Source organism: Dermacentor variabilis, chromosome 1 (assembly GCF_050947875.1).
Source record: "Dermacentor variabilis isolate Ectoservices chromosome 1, ASM5094787v1, whole genome shotgun sequence".
Taxonomy (NCBI): domain Eukaryota; kingdom Metazoa; phylum Arthropoda; class Arachnida; order Ixodida; family Ixodidae; genus Dermacentor; species Dermacentor variabilis.
In genome coordinates, this window is record NC_134568.1 from 253,095,136 (window position 1) to 253,117,908 (window position 22,773).

General features: G+C 45.0%; 1 protein-coding gene across 4 annotated transcripts in view; it reads left to right on the plus strand.

Moving 5' to 3' along the window:
• The window catches only part of LOC142561113 (uncharacterized), a 159,574-nt gene that overhangs the window by 50,074 nt on the left and 86,727 nt on the right, over positions 1 to 22,773 (plus strand). For all 4 annotated transcript variants that reach the window (XM_075673424.1, XM_075673423.1, XM_075673426.1 and 1 more), the window contains 3 exons: positions 8,076 to 8,220; positions 11,610 to 11,693; positions 14,971 to 15,258. In XM_075673424.1, the coding sequence (XP_075529539.1) occupies positions 8,076 to 8,220; positions 11,610 to 11,693; positions 14,971 to 15,258 (517 nt within the window). The remainder of the gene's footprint in view (positions 1 to 8,075; positions 8,221 to 11,609; positions 11,694 to 14,970; positions 15,259 to 22,773) is intronic.

Consider the following 22,773-nt stretch of genomic DNA (forward strand, 5'->3'; position numbering starts at 1 on the left):
TTACCAGAAAGTCAAGTTAAAGTGATAAAGCAATGCTCTAGAACGTCTAAGGCGTCAATATAATCGCAAACAGAGCTTTAGTAACCGAGAAATTGAGGTAAATGCATGACACGATTTGAGACTCCCCACTTCATTAAAACTTCTTTCTGGGCGAGTTGGTGCATACTTGACATGAAAACTGTTTACAGCGCAAACACATGCAACCACAAAGTATAAGGGCAGCGCTTGTGTCCTGTCCCTTATACTTTGTGGTTGCATGTGTTTGCGCTGTAAACAGTTTTCATGTCAAGTGAGACTCCCCAGCGACATTCCGGTACTAGCCCGATGACGAAAGCACTCCTCATCATAATTTATGTAACTAGTACTCAACTACTCGTATTAAAAAGATAATTTCATTAGATTATAAGACGGAAGAAAATGATACTTGTCTACTTCTATTCGATTTTAAGAAAAAATGACATTTTGACGTTAAGCTTGAATAGTATGGGTGATCGAAAGGTTTCGTTTTCACTCGACTCTGCGCTCTCGACTTTGCACCGTGCGCGCTTTGGAGTTTCAGTTGTTTCTTTATTGCGTCATGCTGCGGTGGTCCTGCTGGCTCGCGAAACTTGCATTTGGAACAAGCAGCGAGAATGCCACGTCCATGTGATGTGGGATGCGCAAATGGTCCGCGGAACTTGGCCAAGGGCAGTTGCAGTGGCGAATCCAATGTTACTTATCACTGTGTGCCAACGACTGAACCTCTCCGTTCGAAGTGGTTAAGTGCCGTACCTCTGTCACAGCGCGCTGGCAAAGAGCCGAGAAATCACGTAGTGTGCTCGCTGCACTTTCGTCCAGAGGATTACGAGTTCAACGCCGACTTACTGAAGTCGCGTGAAGTGCCTTTCAAAGCAGGCCATCGTCATAGTAGTACGCAACGATGCCGGCAGCGCGAGCCCTCAACAGCAGGTCACATTCATCAGTGCTTAAATCGCTGAACTCGAGCCCAGCATCGTGAGCTAATGTGTCGTTGTCAGGGTCATCCATTGCAACGAGCGTCGAAGTTGGCGTCATAGAATAAAGAGCCAGCTTATCGTCGTGCGCTTTCCCTTCCGCTAGCCACCACGGCTCTGCTTTTGCGCTACTGTCGGCTCTGTCTTGGCTCTGTTTCTGGCCGCGCGTTTGCGTTTTGTGCAGAAAAGCCGTAGCGCCGTCTTCAGGAGCCGTTTTACTCACCGACGGTGCAACGTCACTATGAGACCATGACGCCAATACTCCTCGATCGGAGGGCGGGTGATTTGAACTGCGCTAGAGGTACGCGGACGCTTCAGAATGCATTTTTTCTTAAAATAAGTCTCTTCTTTGCACGAAACAAGCGTTTCGAGGCTTCTGGGATTGTATTTCAACAGTCCACGTTGACTTAATATTAACCTTTAGTGTCCCTTTAAGTCTTGTAAAAGTGCTTATTTCTTCACAAAAGCATACAAATCCATTTTTCAATGAACTTTACTCACTCTTGTGCAACATCTATTTATCGCATAGACATGTGGCAATATGCTGGGTTCTTGGCCATAGAGGAATCGAGGGCAATGTGCTTGCCAATGAGATCGCCAAATAAACGGTATTGCAGGGCATTCGTTCTGCTGCTCTCTCTCCCACAGACATGAAGCCTTTCCTACGAAACAAACTGCGAAGCCACTGGCAACGCTTGTGGGACGCTGAAATTAGTAATAAGTTTCACGCAGTTAAGCAGAAGTTAGATTTCTGGCACTCAACTGCGAAAACACGAAGAACAGATGTCTTATTGACTAGACTAAGAATAGGACACACATTTGGAACAGATAACCTTCTCCTGATTGGTAACGAGCGTCCAACCTGTCGTAGATGTGGTGAAAGGCTGACCATCCTCCACGTCTTCCTGGAGTGTCGGGAAGCCGAAAGAGACAGGAGGAAACATTTTCCTTTTGCATACCGCTATTGTGTCCCTCTACATGTGGCTGCGTTTCTTGGGGAAGAACTGCTTTTTAAGGCCAAGGCAGTCCTCGCTTTCTTGAATGATGTTGTGTTACATGTTATAAGCCCATTAAATTCGTAGCGCATCCTCTTTCCAGAAGATGCCGCTATGGTAGTTTTCTTTGTATAGCGCATGCCTCTAGGCCCTTATGTTTCAGGGGTTCTGGTGAGGCATTTGTGCTCTAGCCAATTTAAGCATATCATATTTTGTATATTGCATCATTATTTCGCATTGCGTTTTAATGTTCATAGTACTCGTCTTTAGTTATTGCCATAATTTTATTACACGTAGATTTTATGCAATTTACATCAACTCTTTTAGGCCCCTTTACAGCCAAGTCACATAACTTCACTGAACCCATCTGTACACTGCGAACTCATTAACACTAGCATGGCGCTCTTTGGCCATACCTGGCCCTTGGGCCATTAAACATTTGTAGAAACTCAAGATCGCTCGTGCAGAGTTCGAACACATGCTGCAACTTGGCATCATCCGCCCTTCCTCCAGTAACTGGGCATCACCACTTCACATGGTGCCTAAGAAGACGGGAGACTGGCGCCCATGCGGCGATTACCGGGCACTAAACAACGTCACAGTTCCTGATTGCTACCCTCTACTGAACATTCAGGACTTCACGGTAGCGTTGCACGGGGCGACGATCTTTTCTAAGATCGATCTCGTTCGCGCCTACCATCAACTACCGGACGCTGAAGAAGACATTTCCAAGACCGCCATTACCACACCCTTTGGTCTTTTCGAATTTCTCCGCATGCCTTTCGGTTTACGGAACGTGGGCCAATCCTTTCAGCGTTTCATCGATTCCGTCACCCGAGGTTTGCCTTTCGTTTTTGCATACATTGACGACCTTCTCATCGCAAGCTCTTCGGCAGAAGAACATCTTCACCACTTGCGGTTGTTGTTTTCACGCCTTGCCAGTAAAGGAATTGTCATCAACGCTGCCAAGAGTGAATTCGGTCAACCCGAACTTGAGTTCCTCGGTCATATCGTCGACGCTAATGGCATTCGACCACTGCCGTACAAGATTCGTGTCATCGAAAACCTTCCCCGACCGACCACACTCACCAAGCTTCGCCAATTTCTCGGTTTCGTCAATTTCTACCGTCGATTCATTCCCGAGTGCGCACGACTTATGGATCCGCTAGACGCTCTCCTGGTAAACAAACGCAAACAAGTGCTTCAGTGGACTGAAGAGGCCACCGACGCTTTTACAAGAGTCAAGTCTGCCCTCGCCGACGCCACGCTGCCTCGACATCCAAAGTCCAAAGTGTCGACATCCAAAGTGTCGACATCCATCGACACCCACTGCCATCATGACCGACGCTTCAAACACCGTTGTTGGTGCCGTTCTGCAGCAATTCATCGACAATGTGTGGCATCCACTTGCTTTTTTCTCCAAGAAACTGAAGCCTGCGCAGTCCCGCTACAGCGTGTTCGGCTGTGAATTACTCGCTGTTTGCCTGGCTATCAAACATTTTCGCCATTTCCTCGAACGCCGTGCATTCACTGTCTTGACTGACAACAAGCCCCTTGTGCACGCAACGAATCGCTCGGCGTCCTGTTACTCGCCCCGCGAGATTCGACACCTTTCCTACATCTCCGAGTTTACAACAACGTTCCGCCACATCAAGGGCACCGACAACGTTCCAGCTGACGTTCTGAGTCGTGTCAATGTCGTTTCCACTTTGACATCGGAACCTTTCATCATCGAGGCCGACTTACTCGCCAGTGAACAGCGTGACGACACTGAACTTCGTGCACTCCAGAATTCTTCAACGTCTCTGAAATTGGAAGACGTCGTGACCCCAGATGGTACGTCCGTCGTCAGCGACACTTCTACCGACAAACCTAGACCATACATTCCGGCATCCCTCCGAAGACGTCTATTCGAAACCGTGCACAACCTGTCGCATCCTGGCATATGCGCGACACAGAAGCTTCTTTCCAGTCGTTTCATTTGGCCCCGGCTAAACGCGCATGTTCGCGATTGGGTTTGCTGCTGTTTGTCGTGTCAACGTTCGAAGATCCAGCGTCACCCCATTCCGCCTGCCAAGTCTTTTCTTCCACCGGATGTTCGTTTTGACACCGTACACCTCGACCTCGTTGGCCTTCTCCCATCTTCGAAAGGTTACTGCTACATACTGACATGCATCGACCGTTATACACGGTGGCCAGAAGCTACACCTATATCTGACACCTCAGCACCTACTGTTGCAGCAGCTTTCGTGTCTACGTGGATCGCAAGGTTCGGCTGCCCATCCACAATAATCACAGATCGCGGTCGGCAGCTTGACTCAGCACTCTTCAACGAGCTACTCAAACTGCTTGGAACGTCACGTTTTCACACAACTGCTTGCCACCCGCAGTCCAATAGACTAGTTGAACGTTTTCACCGGCATCTCAAGGCCTCCCTAATGGCACATGAATCGCCGGAGAAGTGGGTCCTACATTTGCCCCTCGTCTTACTTGGCATCAGAGCCGCACTCAAGAGCGACCTAGGTTGCTCCTGTGCTGAGCTAGTTTACGGCACTCACCTACGCCTTCCGTGCGATTTCGTTGTCACCACCTCCAAAACGCCTATGCCATCACCTGCCGAATACGTTGCCAAACTGCAAGCCTTCTTCAGCCAGATACGCCCCGTGCCTACACGTTCACAAGGCGCAAGGTCCCCGTACGTTTCTCCCACACTCACCTCTGCTACCCACGTTTTCATGCGTAACTGTACCGTGCGGAAGCCTTTGTAACCACACTACTCCGGGCCATATTGTGTTCTAGAGCGTCGTCCGACGAAGTTTGTTGTGAATGTCAATGGCCGATCAGACACAATTGCCTTAGAATGTCTCAAACCCACCTACATCGAAGCACCCGCGCCATCAGCTCCACCAGTATGCGACGCGACCCTGCTGCATCCTTCGCTGCCGCCTGCTCACGTGACACCCAAGACCAACGCCAAGACTTGCCGCGTCACGTGGACTTTCCATCGTTCGTCGAACTTTCCTCCTCTCTAGGGGGGGAGCCCTCTGTAGCAGCAGCAGCATAGGCGTCGCACGAGAGATGACGTAGACGCTCGCGTATACATGAGGCACGAGCGGCGGGCACGCTCCGGCACGGGTTAGCGTTCCAAAGGAGAATATTAAAAGGAATGCTACGCTAAGAGATCGAGTGTCGGTTCTTCCTCTCCTGCGAGATCCCCAGACTTTACCGGTCTACGTGGTCGCTCGTCGCCACACATTCGTTCAAAGTACTACACAATTCGTGTTGTGCACATGTGCAATCAGATTACCCAAGGTTTGGTGACAACAGACGGCGAATAGAACCATCGATAACATTCGAGGAACTTTTGATACATGCAGGCGCGTCCTGCACTGAGCGATAACATTTTTAGCCGGGGAAATGTGGTCACCCGATAAGGATAAACAAGTACATGTGTCAATATGAAGCAGGAAACGAGTGCAAATTGCCACCCAAATGAACCGCACAAACAAAGCTAGCCACGGCAAGCTATGATGTAGAACTCCCAAGTTATATTGCAGATGTTTTTTCTGTGCATGCTAACATTGCCACGGATAAAGGTAGACGTACAGGCAAGGCCTCGAAGTCCCCTCATGTGAGACCTGAGCCCGGGTCGTCAAATTTGCCGGATTCAAAATAAAGTTGTTTCCATTCATCTCGTTTTTAATTATTTTTTTCTGATGCTTTGCCGATTGCACATGTGTTATGTTCTGGTTCTGTATTTTTTTTTTCATTGCTTCTCTGATTCTAATGTCTTAGAAACTAGCCCAACTTCATCCTTTGTCTATTTCACACAGCTTTGAGTGATGAGAACCGGCGGCGGCAGCCGGTGCACTTGTAAAGCTGGAAATAACGGTGAGGGTGAACATACCGATGCATTGGAGTTCACCTTTGATGCAGAGCACACAGTGTGCCAGACGCCACCAGAGCTGGGGAATTCGAGAAAGAAAATATGACCTAAAATACTAAAATAAAAAAACTGAGCCACTCAGAGGATGGCAAAATCACGACTAAAAATTTACGTGTTCAATTTCGGTGTTCAAGCCCCAGTGCCATCACACCTGTGGAGGTGGACACAATTTACATGGAAGGCAAAGCTTCTATTGAATGAACGTCTCCTTTATTTATGTTGGAACAACTAGACAAAAGCAATGCAACATCACAAATGTACATACTGTTGCGTAAATACCGTGCATATCCAAGTTAATTCTGATGATCCATCTGGTGAAGCCGTGACGAAAACCAATGAAATTGAATAGCCTCACCAGCTTCAGACTCGTTTGAATAACTGTTCGTGCACCCAAAAACGCAACATGTTGCTTCGGATTTGGTTCTACATAGTATTTTTGCAGCGCAATACAGAAGTAATAATGGAACATGCTCAACCAACATAGCTGTCAGCTGCGTCTGTGGTGCCTGACAGCCGTCATATGCCATTATATTTGTGGTGCTGCCGTATGAAAGTGTCACCAGTCTAAACTCAGCCTGCACTCAGTGCCTATACCTGAGAGCCCGTAGTGGCACCCATGGACGCATGGCCACCTGGCTCCGAGAGCCGCGACTCCCAGAGTCAAAGGGATTGAAGAAGCTATTTACATAAGAAACTTGGACCACCCACAAGGCTTTTGTACTCACTCACTTCAGACTTGCCAATGCTCCACAGGTGCGAGGCCTCGCTCTCCCAGGATGCAGACCATGTGGCTCTCGTACCGACAGATATCTTCTAAGAACTTTGGAAAAGGCTTAGCATGTCGATAAGTTCAGACACACTGCAGAAACTATTACCTAACTCTCAGGCAAGCACTGCTCCAACGCTAGCGATCAAAATCATTAATAGGCCTATGCTTCAGTTCAAACAAAGGTTGTCTCGAACAGAGCAAAACTGTCAAAACTATTGTCCGATGCCACAAGATCTCCACGCTCGGCAGCCATTGTGGGGTCTCAAATGTGCTCTTGGGACGAAGGAACGACAACAGAGTAGTGGAAAAAAAACAAAAGGGCATTTATTGCACCTTCTATATGCCAGTACCAGTTAGCTGAATCGCAAGCAACAGAACGTGCTAATGGACGCTAACGAATCGAGAAAGCCCAACTCACCGCGACAGGATATCAAGCGAATATATTTTCCCCAATCCGGACACTAATGCCTAATTGTTTGTGTGTACAGTCGCATGAATGGTGATGCATTTGAATGATCGTGTTCATCCATCCCGATGCCCCGCTCTGAAGCCCATCACAGGAAAGTTCCGCGAAGCTTGCCATTGCGCGTGCAAAACACCTGCGCGTGCCGCTGATCCCAAGCCAAAAGGAAGGTGCTACTCCCTTTTGCCCCCAAGTAACCCTGCTCTTAGGTGGCATCAGTAGCGCAACACTTGCTCCATCTGTTGTACTATACTGCAACTACACCGACTGCAGGTGTTGCTTAACTATGCGGGGAAGCCGAATTACAGGAGATGCGAGAACCATGTGAGGAAAACCACATTAGGAGGCATGAGACAGTTGAGCGTACCCACATCATCTTTCCTTTACAATACTTGCTTCCTTTGGAAAATTTTCAAAATTTATTTTGACTGTCATTGCAAATACGCTCCATGCTTTTGTGTTGCCTCTGTGGGGTCTGCCTATTTATTTCTGAAATTGTACATAGAAAGCATAGAAACAAAACATTCATCCTATAATTTTACAGAAATTTGAGATAATGCCTTATCTGCATGTCCACTGCAAGTGAATCTCTTGTGGTATACATGTGAACGTAGTAGTTCATTATCCTGCCCTTGCTCTGATTGACTGATTTCAGCCAACACCATAGAAATTAAATTTCCTGTGTTGCCTGCTGCTTCAAATTCAGCAGAGAAATTTTTTACGCTTTGTAAATGTAAAGGAAACATCTTAGTGCTTTTTCTTGACATGTTGCAGCACATTTTCGGAAATGAAAATTATTGATGTATTGAATGCCTTTATTGTCTCCCTTCCCCGTCTTCTTGTCTATGGAATTTATTTGAGAGTTGAATGTAAAGTGATTGCACAGATTTGGTGATTGGGGGGCACACAGGTGTCAAGAGTGTGCATGCACTTTTCGGCGGCTGGGCAGCCTGAATGCACACATGAGCAGAGTGCATTCCGGCCAGATGAGCCTGTCAACCAACCTATCGAAGAAGGAAGCATTGGAGTCACTTTCCAAAAGTCTGCACCAGCAGGTGAGCAGCAGGTGCCTGAGCATGTTAGCTTGCTTTTCTTTCAGGAGTGATCCACCTGTGCAGCCCTGTTTCATTCTCCAGGAGACTAAGTATGTGCACTTGCACACAGTAGTCCACTTAGAACAGCCAGCTACTGCTGGCTGCACGATTGATTTCAATTGAGGTGTGAAATGAATGCCTGATGACTATTTTTTATGCATAGTGTAGAACCTCATTCATATGCTGAAGAAAAAAAAAAGATGAAAGAAAAAAGCACTAACCGGGAAACCTTATGATCTAAAGTCATTAAAAAATTTGGCAGACTCGACTGTAGTTGACATCTACGTAAGGCAAAGCGTTGCATGAATCGTAGCAGTACTAGACATTGACATGTGCCACGCTGGTGGAGCCTGAGCGACTCGAAACGCACATTGTTGGTTTTGCAGCTTCAGCAAGCTTATGTTTAAGCTTCTCAAATTTGGCCTGGGTCAGGAGCTTCTTTGGGTGAGGCATTTTGGTGGAAAGTTTTGACATGCCCACTCAGCTAGAATCGTTGCGACATGACAAATGGGGCCCAAACAGACCGAGGCACACTTTGTCATTTTACTATTGCGTAGTGTTTTAAGGCGGCGATGGGAAGCCAAAATGAAATCGAGCTGCTGGGCGTCGCCAGAATAAAATGATGCCAGTGCGAAACCTGAAACCCACTTCGCACCGCCTGCAAAAGGGAATGGTGACGCATTTGGCTTATTGCCTATTAAAAGCTTGCATTACACTTCCAGCTGCACTACGCCACATGCACTGTGAAAGAGATAGGTGAAGATGCTCATCGGAGTAAGGGTTCGCAGCGATAGTAGTGAATGTGACGTGTGACCACCCCCAAGGAGGTTTGCTGGTACTGGAAAAGCAAACTGAGTGCGTGCAGGCATTTCTTTGTTCACATTGGAACTAGCGGCTGGAAAATGTATACTACAAATGTATTATCCACTAAAAAAGAAGCGTAACTGTATTGGGTCATTTTTGTGTTCTCGATCGGGAATGTTGGCCTTGGGAAATTTGACAAAATGAATCGTATCAACGAGGCTCTACTGTAATTACCTGTGTAACACACATTAAAAGCATTTAAGAAAATAAATGTTGTAGTAGTGTTGCAGTTGCCTTGGGCTTTTTTAGCTGTTGGCTTTTCCCTTTTAGATTTGTCCCACACTGTATATACTGGCTTTGGTAAAGTAATTTGGGAATGTCTCTTTTAATTCTTCAACTTGACCATAAACTTAGTAGGGTGAACGTATGAATGACAGCTGCACTCGTTTAGTTTTAGTGGAGTTTTTGGTAGTTTACATCAGCATCTTGTATCATGAGGCAAAGTGGTCATTTGTTGCTTGGGAAGTACGAGACAAAAATGAAAAAGTATTATGGTCTTAAAACGAGACATTGCTTTCCTGTTGCTGCACATTACTTGAATTACCTTATTTATTCTATTATAATATGGTCACGATTATAAGGCGAGGGTGCAGTTGAGAGACGCAAGAAAAAAAATTATGTGGATTCCACGTACTGTGCAAATTGACGTAAGGGAAGCTTTCTTTGCTGTTTGCTTTGATTTATGATAATTAGCGATGATGTTGATGGCATGTTTAATTTATTCAGCGTTTAGTGCTATATGTGATTGTTGAGTTGATGTTGAACGTTAGTTACCTTGTGTGCACCACTGCTATTTGTCTGTGCAGTACACAGAACACACACCAAGATGTGTTTGCTTGAGGCATTATTTTGCGCCATTCTTCATAACCTCCGAGAAGGTTAACATTGTAATTTCCTCACACGCCACATTGCATCATTTCCAAAGTGTTAAACTTGTGTTAAACCACAATTGGATTATCAGGCGCACTGTAGTGGTGGACACCGGATTAGTTTTGACCCCCTGCGGTTTTTTAACAGGCCCTTAAACATATATACATGAGTGTTTTTGTATTTCACCCTTGTCAAAGTGTGGCTGCTGTGTTTGGGATCGAATCCGCAACCATGAACAATACCATACCTGCAAAGCTACTGCGGCAAGCACAAAAATGCTGATTTGATGTGTGGCCGCTTCTGTAGTGTCGCCTAGACGCCGTGGTGTTTTAATGAGACTTCACGTCTGCACGCCCTGCATCAGTTGTCCGCTAGACAAATTTGCACGGTGTTTATTTTTCAGAAATAATAGAAATGTACTGTTCCGTACCTTGAACTTAAATTTATTGCATTTGTCTGCAACCGCTGTCGTGTCTAGTAGCAGCGTTTTCTTCGCTTCTTGCATCAACTTTTCCCTCTCCTGCCCTCCCCCATTTATGTGAGCTGCATGCGAACCATGGTAAGGCTGTTATTCACTCGTTTCCTGACTGTTTCAGTTCTACCCCTTCTCTTTCTCCTCTCCCCACCTCCCTTCTTGACTATTGCATGTTAGTACAAAGGTGAGTGCTGCACTTTCTGCAATGCTTTCGCGGGGGTCATGGATAATTACTGTAGTCAAGAGGGTATTGTGGTGGCATTTAAGGAGCTTCAGAGGGCATTGTGTCTACGCAATGTAAAAGTCTAGATGAGTTTCTCACATCACCTTTGCTCCCTGTAATGCTACTGCAATGTATATACAAGCTCTGAACCACGTCCTAACGCGGCGTGCAAGGCAGTGACAGTAGCAGCAGTAGTGGAAAAGTCAAAGGAAGAGGCAAAGAAAGCTTCCCTTTAAAAGAACTTAAGTAGGCACACTAATATGCAGAGATGTAGAGTAGCCAACAGATTATGCAGACTTGTCTGGGATTGCTCGAAGTACTGAATTACTAGCACAGCCAAAATGCAAAATGGCAACCATGAAATCTGGAGAAAGGAAGCATTAACCAAGTGGAGGTGCGGAGAGGGTACGGTTCAGGAGATAACGAAAGTGTGTTTGTGAGGATTTTTTTTTCTGAGGTGTGGCTTTACATCAGTATGTGCCGCAATGCCTTGAACCCATACTTTTAGGTGAAATTTGCACTGCTGTGAAGCCACAACTAAAGGCAAAATTCGCACACAACCAACACTCGACTCTACTGCAAAAATTTTCTAATTTTTGATATGGGGTATACGCACAAAAATGCGGTACTGCCTCACATGCCAAATTAGTTTTTCCATTTACGCTGACCTTTAAAATCTGGATTACCAGAAATGGGGCGCTGCCAGTTGCCGTATTAAAACAGTAACTAGCTCAAAATCAGCCTCAGATATGAGGTGGTGGTTGACATCAAGGCTAAGTATCCTTGGAAAAAAACCTCGCTTTATAATCTAATAAATATGGTATATTGTGCAAACAGAGATTGTCTTATGTTTTCTGTGTCTTGAATGGTTATTAACAGCTAGGCAATAATCTGGCTTACTCCTCTCATCCTGTCTAGACTTCAGTTGTCGTGGACATCTGCCGTGAAGACTTGGATAAAAAAGACTTGTTGAATCAGAGCAATGCGGACCTCTTACAGCAAGTATGTAACTTTTTTGTTTCTGCAAGGTCCTGGAATGTTGATGAAGCTTGTCTGAAAAGTTATTCAGAGGTGTAAGGCAGAAAAATGTCAAACTGGATGTGTTCTAAGCCACTTACGGTAAAACTGCCCATAATGTGAGGCGGAATCTTATGTGGCTTTTTTTTTCTCGTAATTGGAATGGTCCCTATAGTAAAAACAACAAATTAAGTCAAAGTAAATTGGATGTTACTGATTGCAGAAGAAAGCAGTGTGAACAGTCGTAAATGTCCCGTATGACTCGCACATTAAGGCTATTTGTGACCTCATATTGCTGCCTGTTTTTGATTTTTATAAATCCATTCTTATCAATCGCTACAATGTAGGCGTTGACATGATGACCTATTTCTCTCACAGCTTGCAAATTAGACTACGTGAGCACATATACATAACATGCACATCAAATGTATCTGAGTGACAGTTTCTTTATTAATAATTTCTTGTACTTAAACCTGCGCTCAAACTATTTGCTCAGGGATGGTTTATGAGGGATGCCACAGTAGAGGGCTGTGAATTAACTTTGACCACCTGAGGTTCTTTAATGTACGCCAAAAGCGCGGTCCATTAGCGTTCTTGCATTCTGACCCCATCAGAATGCTGTTGCCATGGCCAGGATTGAACGCTCAACCTCGTGCTCAGCAGTGCAACACCATAGCCACTGAGCTACAGTGTACGGTAGGCGAGGAACTTATCTATACAAATCCTCATTGGCAGGTATGATTTACAATTTCTAACATAAAGACAAACAACAGGCTTCTGTGAATATTAATATTTTGGTTTGAAGCGAAGTCAAAGTGAATAATTAGTGTAGAGGACCTTTGAAGTGTATAATTCAAAGAAATATTTGGCACAAGCTTGACAAAAGCATAGAACACATACGACGTATGGGTTCTGTGTCCTTGTCTAGTTTGCACCATGATTTTCTTTGAGTATGACTTTCCAACTAGCCCAAACCAAGTTTCTGCTCAAACATAATGGGAATAGTTGAGGAATTTGCATAAAACATTGATATACCATATTTGCACGAGTCTAACGGACATCTTTTGTTAAAAAGATAGATCCGAAAATTGCCTGCGCTTTACAGTGGAATACGAAACCAAAACCACGTTGGCAACAGCCTACCGTCAGAAGTGTCAGACGGGCTGTCATTGCCATCATGAGACGGCGGCAGAGCACACTTTCTTACATTGCTGTGGATTCATTTTTTGCTTGACTGCTATCACTTTCGCTTGAGTTTTCGGGACTTGGCACCAGGTGTGTCCACGTATACGGCCGCTAGCATTTCTGGCGCTGTGCAAAGCTCGCTGTCAGCACAGAGTGCCAGGAATACTCTCGGCCACATATTTCGACAAGTTCGACACACAGTCACGTAAAATTCATGAAAGTGATAGCAGTATCTCTAAAAGTGATCTCTCAAGCATACTGTTGTGTGCTTGGTATCTTTGGTCAATAAAGCGCAAGTGGCAATGACAATATGCTGCTTTCATTATGAATGTTCATTTAAAAAAATTGCTTCCCTTCCATGAAAATAAATCCTGCATGTCTCTTTCTTTTCTAACCGCGAACGTCGGGACATGCTATATCTTTCTTTTATAAAATGGACTTGTGTCACATTCAGGTACATCTTGCATTCAGGTGCACTTTTATTTTCTTACTTTAAGCCTGCGAAAACCAGGTTAGAATATTCACACAAGCCTATAAAATAAAACATAATGTGACGTGCTTGGCGAGCCTTTGTTTACTTAGTTTTCTGCACTTTTTTTTTAACAGAGGAAAAAAGAGAAAGAAAATATAGTAGTACACACGAGCATACTTTTCAAGAAGCGCAATTCTTTTCGTTATTTTCAAACTCTTGTTGACATGTGTTATGATTTGAATTTTGAACATTTGTGTGCCTATCCTAGACCCATTGCACCTTTGAATGTACCTTAGCAAGGAAATCCTCTCACCATCACAGGTACTGTTTGCATTAACACTGTTTACATGTATGAAAAGTGTGTCAAATGCGATGTGATGCGCCACTGTTGCAGTCATGTAAACATGGCAACAAAAATGAGTGACAAGCTTTCTTTCACTCACGGCTGGCAGGTGCTGCATATATATTATGTATAAGCCAGTTTTCATTTGAATGCTAAGCAGAAAGGAAGCAAATATCATATTCATATCTGAATATTATTAAAGGTGTAATATATCTCGATCACTTGCTCACACAGCATGGACAACATTCATTGATTTGGTAACACCTGCACTTACTCTTACCCTTTGTGAAAGGGTGGAACTTCAGGGAGAAATTTCGTTTTTACCTGGAAACGAAGGACCCTAAGTATTTACAATTGTCTGCTGCTATTGCAAGCAGGTGGAGATGATCCTGCTTCCAAATCCAGTTGACGGGAATTAGCTGCACATGAATATCCTGAGTGGATGTTAACAATGAAATACATATAGTAAGTGTTTAAGGGGACATCGCACTAGCGTGAAAGAAAGGACACGCACAGGAACATGAAAAAAGACACACTGAACGCTAGCGCTGTGTCTTTGTTCATGTTCCTGTCCATGTCCTTTTTTACGTGCTAGTGCAATGTCCCCTTATACGAATAACCACGAACTAGCCCAGCTTTCTGCCTTAAATATAGCAAGCACAGCTGTTGTTTTTAGCTTACATATTACCTTAGGTTTGCTTTTAACTATTGTGTCACTGTAACCTTGTTGTATAACTTGTAACTCTAGTATTCCTGAATGTGCGCAAACTTCATTGCGTCCCTAACTTTAAGGCCCATATTTTACTTTCACTAATAAACAGTAATTCACCACACTTAGTTTAATGCACTGGTCTCATGGTGCACTTTCAATTGTGATCGAGGTTGACACCTTTGCACAAGCTGTTTAAAGTAACTAATCGGGGTTGAGAAATTCAATCCTGGTTGGGCTCAATCACTATCGAAAGGGCACAATGTTACTCGGGTATAAGGTATACATCAGTAGAGGAGAGGATTGATGTAGAACCTGAAACTGAAATCAATTTGTGGACAAATACTAACCTAAGTTTGGATAAATGATTTTAACATGCAAACATTTTTTCTTCCTCAGCTTTTCAAAATCTAATAACATAACTATTTTGTACATTTGCTAGCATGCCATAGTGGAGATCGAAAAAAGAAAATGTTATTCAGACTAGGGACAGTTGCTTTTGAAGTTGTGCATATACAAAAATATGTTTGATTCTGTTCCCCAATTTTTTTAGGTGCTTGTCAACAGTGGGCTCACTCATAGTCCTTCTACAAACAATGCCGAGGCAAAGAAAACACCATCACCACTACCACTGCCACCACCGCTGCCACCACCACCACTACCACTACCCCCGCCACCACTACAAGAAGTACCATCTGTCACAAAGGACAGCTTATTGCCACCTCCTTCCAACCCAGTTGAGACAGCAGTGGAAAAGGTGGCTTCTACAACTGAGCGTGCAATGGTGATGTCTGTTGCTGACACTGCAACAGGTCAAATCAAGATGCACATCTATAGGATGGCAAGTCAATTTTCATTTCTTTTCTTTTCCTTAGCCTTGGACAGTATCTCTCAGAATTGCTGTATTTATGTGGCAGTGCTTTTATGTAGACAGTAACAACAATGCCTTCTTCGGCATTTGTTTTAGGCAGTGTTGCTGGACTGGAGTGAACTTTATTGATACTGTAGCTGTTTTAAGGTAGCTCTAGTTTTTGAAACACTGTGTATGGGTGTTTTATGCAGCTTGAACCAAGCTTTAAAATATGTGGTACGTATTAGCTGATGAAGACCAACTGCATATTGTTCATAGTCATTCGAGTTAGCATACTTTTTGCAGTGTGATTAGTTTAACTAGCTAAGTTAATAACGTAAACTTTTAAATATTTGTTTTAGGGCATAAATATGATGGTAAAAGCTGTGGAACATTCTCTGTAACGCCCTAGGAAGTTCTTTTCGTGATATGAAAAAATTTTGGTTTGTCAGCAAACTTCTTAATGCTTATAGATTACCGGGTTACCAGCGCTGTGGATGGCAATAGCAAAGGTGGTACAGTCAACATCCGATATTTCGGACTCCCTAGAGGCCGCGAAAACGTCCGAAAAATCGGGCAGTCCGAAAAAAGTAAATGCTTGCTTTTTACTGCCCCCAAGGGCTCAAATCGCCACACACACGTCCGAAATAGCTCCAAAGGCCTGCCAGTACACTTATTAGGCGTATCTGTGATCGTACTGTGATAAGAGACGGCGCGTGCGCACATGTATAATTAAGTATTGCATGCCGTGTCCTGAGCTTTCATAGATTACGAAAAAGCATTTGATTCAGTAGAGGTACCAGCAGTCATAGAGGCATTACGTAATCAAGGAGTACAGACTGCTTATGTAAATACCTCTGAAAATATCTACAGAGATTCTACAGCCACCTTAATTTTACACAAGAAAAGCAGGAAGATACCTATAAAGAAAGGAGTTGGACAAGGAGACACACTCTCTCCAACGCTGTTCACTGCGTGCTTAGAAGAAATTTTCAAGCTATTAAACTGGGAAGGCTTAGGAGTAAGGATCGACGGTGAATATCTCGGCAACCTTCGGTTTGCAGATAACACTGTCCTGTTCAGCAACAGTACCGACGAATTAAAACAAATGATTGAGAACCTTAACAGAGAGAGTGTAAGAGTGGGGCTGAAGATTAATATGCAGAAGACAATTTTAATGATAAATAACCAAGCAAAGGAACAAGAATTCAGGATCGCCAGTGAGCCTCTAGAGTCTGTGAAAGAGTACGTTTACCTAGGTCATCTAATCACAGGGAACCCTGACCATGAGAAGGAAATTCACAGAAGAATAAAAATGGGCTGGATCGCATACGGCAGACATCGTGAGGGCCTGACTGGAAGCTTACCGTTATCATTGAAAAGGAAGGTGTACAATCAGTGCATTTTACCGGTGCTGACATATGGGGCAGAGACTTGGAGACTGACGAAGAAGCTTGAGAACAAGTTAAGGACTGCGCAACGAGCAATGGAACGAAGAATGCTAGGCATAACTTTAAGAGACAGAAAGAGAGTGGTTTGGATCAGAGAGCAAATGGGTATAGATAACATTCTAATTGACATGAAGAGAAAAAAAAAATGGCACTGGCCAGGTCATGCAATGTGTAGAGTAAACCGTTGGACCATTAAGGTGACAGAGAAGGGAAGTGTGGTAAAGGACAGAAGACTAGGTGGTGCGACGAATTAGGAAATTTGCGGGTGCTAGTTGGAATCAGCTTGCGCAGGACAGGGGTAATTGGAGATTGCGGGGAGAGGCCTTCGTCCTGCAGTGGACATAAAATAGGCTGATGATGATGATAATGATGACGTGTCCCGGGACAATTGCCTCTTCCTACTGTTAGTATGCTTCACCACGTAATGCTGCTGTAATGAGGCGAAGCTGACTTTCGGGAACCGGCATTATGCAGTGCGTCGTGCTTTCCAGGCTTCAAAGCCATTGGCGAGGATTACGATGGCAGAGTCAGCGCCATTGCTAACAGCGGCTAATTGTTTCATTGAAAAACAAGGCACCGAACACCAAGAAGATTAGTAGCGATTGACGAAACAGCTAGGCCTAGCGTTGCTGCAGTGGTGGCTATGGCTGCCAGTGGATCTGCTGGCGAGAGCGCTTGTTCAAGGCGGGCAGCACTACATTAAGGGCGGGGAGGGGCTAAGGGGGCTGCAGCCCAGGGCTTCACCTCGGACAGTAGGAGAAGGGGGCCCATTTATACTAACCTGCTTAGTATATGGAACCATGGGCAACATAACTTTGAGCGACATGTATGAAGCGAGAAAACCAGAATGAGCAGATGGGGCCCCCGCCTAATGTAACAGCATGCATTGAGCCTGATCATTTGGGGAGAGCTTGTCGAGCTGCAAAAACAGGAATCCCCCGCCACCCCGGCGGGGCTCTCTTTCTTAAGAAGCGAGGTGCGTTTGCTTGGAAGAGTTTTCATGGTTTCCTGTCAGTCCGTCTGTCCAGTGATGTCTGGAGAGGAGGGGCAAGGGGGAAACACCTAAAACATGTTATGTGGGATGAGGACCTAAATCTCCCTTGCCCCTCGTCACCACCACGCCACCCTCCACCGCTCAAATAGTTCCGCCGCTGTTCTTCTCATAGAAAGGATGTGCTGCAGTACCCAACAGTGCCTCCCATTCGACTTTTCTTTACCGTGATGGTAATTTGGGCGGGCGAGGGTGAGTCCGACAGCAGATGATGATGAGTCTGATGGCAGAGTCTAGGCAGGGAAGGAAAGAATATGTCACACATGCTTTTGTCCGCGTGCCATGGGGCATGGAATGTTCACTGTTCCAGCTACGGTTGTGGAAGAATGAAGGGGGAAGTTGGAGAGCTGGACACAAAGGCCTGTCTCCAGGGCCCATTCCTGCCTAGTGGCTGCTGCGCACCCTCGCGCGCGCTCGACGGAAAAAGTAGGTCAGACTGGCCGCCGAACTTTCCAGGAAGAAGTAGAAAAAGATGACTCAGAGGCGACAGGAGGGCGCGTAACTTCGCCCGCGCTAGGAGTCGCCCTCTCCCCTTCGTTCTCGCGCTCGGTGTCGACGGGGCAAAAGAAGAATCAAGAACGTCCCAGAACAGACGATTGTTCCTAGCCAATAGGAAGACGAGACTGGAATGGGAGAAGGAGTCACTTTGTACGGAGAAGGAGGGAATTTGTACAAGGAACTCTATGCGTATGGGAACGCCTGCTTTGGCGCTAGTAACAGACAGACGAGGTGCGCATCCAGAAGAGGAAGTTGATCGTGGGCTGTGATTCAGCCCCGAGCCGCCGGTTAAGCTTGCATTAGCCCGCCCGCTGAGGAGCTTCCGGGGGACGCACCAGTCTTGGCCAACCATGGACCATCCAGGCAGCATGCGCCAGTCATCGGGACGGCCATTATTGGACACCTGCGGTCGCGTTGGACTGACGAAGTGCCCGGTGAACAATTAGCATCCATTCATGCGAAAATGTTCGGTCGGAAGCATCAAAGTGGTACATCTAATCGAAAGGTGAAGTTAGAAAGAGAAGAGCGTGAAATTAAGCTACCAAAGATGACAAAGTACCTACTGAATGCAGCTTTCACGGAGCAGTATGATCACTCTACCCAGAGTCCGTGTCAAACTCCCAATAGTACCGACTGTGCTTCTGTGGAGGACTTGTCAACTCCATCACCGCGGTTTCCTGGCAAGAAGCAAGGTTTGACTCATCTTGGTTGTCTGGATCCTGTGAAAACGGTGCCAACCTCGGTCATCCATATTTCTGAGCAACCGACGCTAACCGAGCCCTGTCCCGTTCCTGAGTCAGCAACGTCTATGCTACTCGGCCGGGACCCTGCCACAGAGCTGCAGGTATCCGGTCTACCACGCCCGATTTCTACTACTGCTGATCGACAAGTGCCAAACCTCCTCGATGAGCCTCCTTCTACTGACGAGCGCGAGGAAACAACATTCCAAGAACTGACTCACTTGTTTCCTGTTAGTTTGGCTTCAAATAATCATGTTCCCACCCACAAAGTGTGCCTCGAGAGGACGAATGAGACGGCTTCTCGTTGCAGCAACAGAGGAGTACAGACACCGCTGCAGCAAGAGGTACGTTGCGAGATTCTCCGAAGTGACCCTGCTAAGTGGCCGGACATTATTACTGACAGCTTTCGGAATGTATGCCTTGAGAAAAGGCCATTGTATTTTCAAAATCGGGCAGAAAATTTTCCATCTTCCAAAAAGCAATACAAAACTCAGAAACGCTATATGTCACCTCATCTGTTCGTGCGAAAGGCTGTAAATGGGGAGGCGTACGAGCGACATTGGTTAATGTACTCGGAGTCCGAAGGTTCCGTTTACTGTTTCATGTGCAAACTATTTTTGATTTCAAGCAACCCCAGTGCTTTCACATCACACGGCTTTTCTGATTGGAAAAGAGCAGAAGAAAAGGTTTGCGCACATGAAAATAGCGTCGAGCACCGGAACTATGTGGGAGCATGGCTCGCCCGCTCTAACTCGAGCAGCACTATTGACAAGGAGCTGGTTAAGCATCTTTTCACTAAGACCACTTACTGGACAGAGGTGTTGAAGTGCGTAGTCGTTGTAGAAAGCTTCTAGCTGAGTGCAACCTAGCGTTTAGGGGCAATGAGGAGATCTTTGGTTCACCAAGAAATGACAATTATATGGGAGTGCTTGAGGCCATTGTCAAGTTTGATCCCTTTCTAGAGGAGCACATCAAACGCTATTGAAACAAAGGAAAAGGTCACCCGTCGTATCTGTCAAAAAACATTTGTGATGAATTTATCGAGCACATGGCAAAGGGTGTAAAGGAACGTCTAGTTGCCGAAGTGAAACACGCAAAATACTTCTTTAATTGTTGATTCGACTCCAGACCTTACTCACGTTGATCAGCTGACAGTTGTTTTACAATACTATTTAAATGGGAAAATGTACGAACGCTTTCTTGGATTTGTTCCAATTGAATGGCATACCGGCTTGTATCTTTTCGATACCGTGACGTCCCTCTTGACGACCAGTGGCATCTCAATTGATGATTGCAGGGGCAAAGGTTATGATAATGCGAGTAATATGTCAGGAAAATACAAAGGACTGCAAGCTCAAATCAAACACTTGAACGAATTGGCAGTCTATGGCGCGTGTAGCATTGACAGTTGCCTTGAGGCATTCAAATTTTTCAGTGTAATTCAGAGACTGTATGTGTTCTTTGCTGCCTCACCTAAGCGATGGAGGTATCTTTTGGACAGCATGGGCAGAACTGGGCCAGCAGCTTGTTTTGAAAAGTCTCTCCGAGACCAGGTGGTCAAGACACCCTGAATCATGTAAGGCCAATCTGAAAAATTTCAATGCAGTCTTGTGTTGCCTTGAAGCTATATCAAAGAACGAGGAAGAAAATGGCGACACTAGGAACGAAGCGCACTCTCTCTTCAAGAAAATGTCAAAACTAGAGACTGCATTCATGGCAGTTTTCTGGAGTGAAATCTTGGAGCGTTTTGACAAAATGAGCGTAGCACTTCAGAAACCAGGCCTAGATATTTCAACTGCTGTAGACCTGCTGAGCTCTCTAGAAGGCTTTGTTAATTCTTTGCGACCTCTCTTTGATACCTTCGAAGAGAGAGAATGCACGCTAAGGTACCAATCAGTGTTATCAGGGTGAGGGCAAACGCATCGTTTTGAGTAAGCACCCGGACGGAAAAAGCGATAGTGTGCTACAAGGTAGAAAAAAGTTTATTGTAGAGACCTACAATGTTGTACTGACAGTCTAGTCTCTGCTTTGCGAGTGCAAAAGGCTGCCTACACTGAACTCTGCGAAAGGTTCAGATTCTTAAAATTGCTGACAGAAGTTGGGAGTGAGGCCTCTCTGGCACAGCAGGCTGAGAAGTGAAAACCTACAAAAATATTTGGAGCCAGCATTTTCTGCTGAAATAATTCAGTTTGCAAACTTTCTGCACAACTCTGTGCCAGGACAAGAGTCCCCTGGGAATAATGAAGTTGCTGCACGAAAGAAAGCTTATTGATGTGTTTCCGAACCTTTCTGTTGCTTAGGTAATGTACTTAAGCATACCCGTGGCAAACTGTGAGACCGAACGATCGTTTTCCAAGTTGTCGCTGATAAAAAGTCTACCTTTGTTCGAGCCTCCCTGACGACAAGGTGAACTCGTTTGCTATCATGTCCATTAAAAGTGACCTCCTCCACGATCTATCCTTCGAACAGACTATATCTGATTTCACCAAAGCGAAGGCGCGAAAATGCCATTTTAAAAGAAGACTGTTTGTGCTATACATGAATAGTTCCAATAAGTTCGTTGTGTCGCCTCCCAGCCTCCACGTTGCCAATGAAATGCCGAGCAGTGTAATTAAAGATATGAAAATCTTCGTTGTTCGTCTCTTGTTTGTTCTTCTTGTGATATTTAGCGTGCTTATAAGGAACTGTATTTTTGTTTTTGATAGTGCCACGTTTATTTGGTGTCGTCCTTGCTTGGCTTACCTTTGATGAAAACGTTTTCAAATAATGTTTTGTAATTACAGTTGGTAATTTTTATCTGTATTCTAGTGCATTTTTATGGTGTTTGTATTGCCTTAGGTATTGTATATATCTATTGCATATTTATAGAGTAAAGTGTATAACGATTACTGCAGTCTGATGCTTGAATTATAATAAAGAATGTTTTGGATACAACCATGCGTCTCCTCACGAGATTAAACTTAGTGGTGCAAACAAAGCCTAGCTTCAGAAGGATCGCCATCTGAGCTGTGTTGTCTTTTCTACATTCTTGTTCGTCTTGAGTGCACTAAACTTTTTCTCAAAGCCTAGCTTTTGCTGAAAACAGAATGCAGATTAATCTCAAAGTGAACATATGTGTTGGTGTTTACAACAGTACACGTTTCAAACAAGTTTTGTTATTTTCCTTATAATAATAACAATAATAATAATCCCGTTGATCGCACTTCATTCTTTTTAGTTTGGTGGAATTAAAATGAAACATGGCATATTTCCAGTAGCGTAGCAGGCGACAGGGGGGGGGGGGGTTGTAAGTATAGGGAAAGGGGGCCTGTATGCGCATTAGCCCAGGGCCCCCATTTTTTTTAATCCGGCCCTGGAGGCAGGGATATAATCAAAACGGCGGTGGCGGCGGCTTCGATTAGGATAAGAACCTACTGCAAGACCTTCAGAAATATTTTATGCTGCTTTTTACAGTAAAACACATCAACTTAAGTTAATAAAGCATGCGTCACGCTAGTTTCGGTGCCTATATTGCTGCCCTCATTCTGGCAACACTTGGGCGACGTCGCTCGGAGTCATCGCTCGCATGGGGTACGACATGTAGGCGATGAGTGAACATGACAGCGATCTCCATTGCGTCGCTTGTCACTGTCGCGCTCAAGATTGCTTGCATGGGGTTTATAAGTAATGCCATTTCGGAGCTGCAGTCATGTGAAAAATTCCGGAAAATCAGATGGCGAAGTTTCTTTGGGTCCGAAATTTCAGATGTTCTTATACATTGATCCTA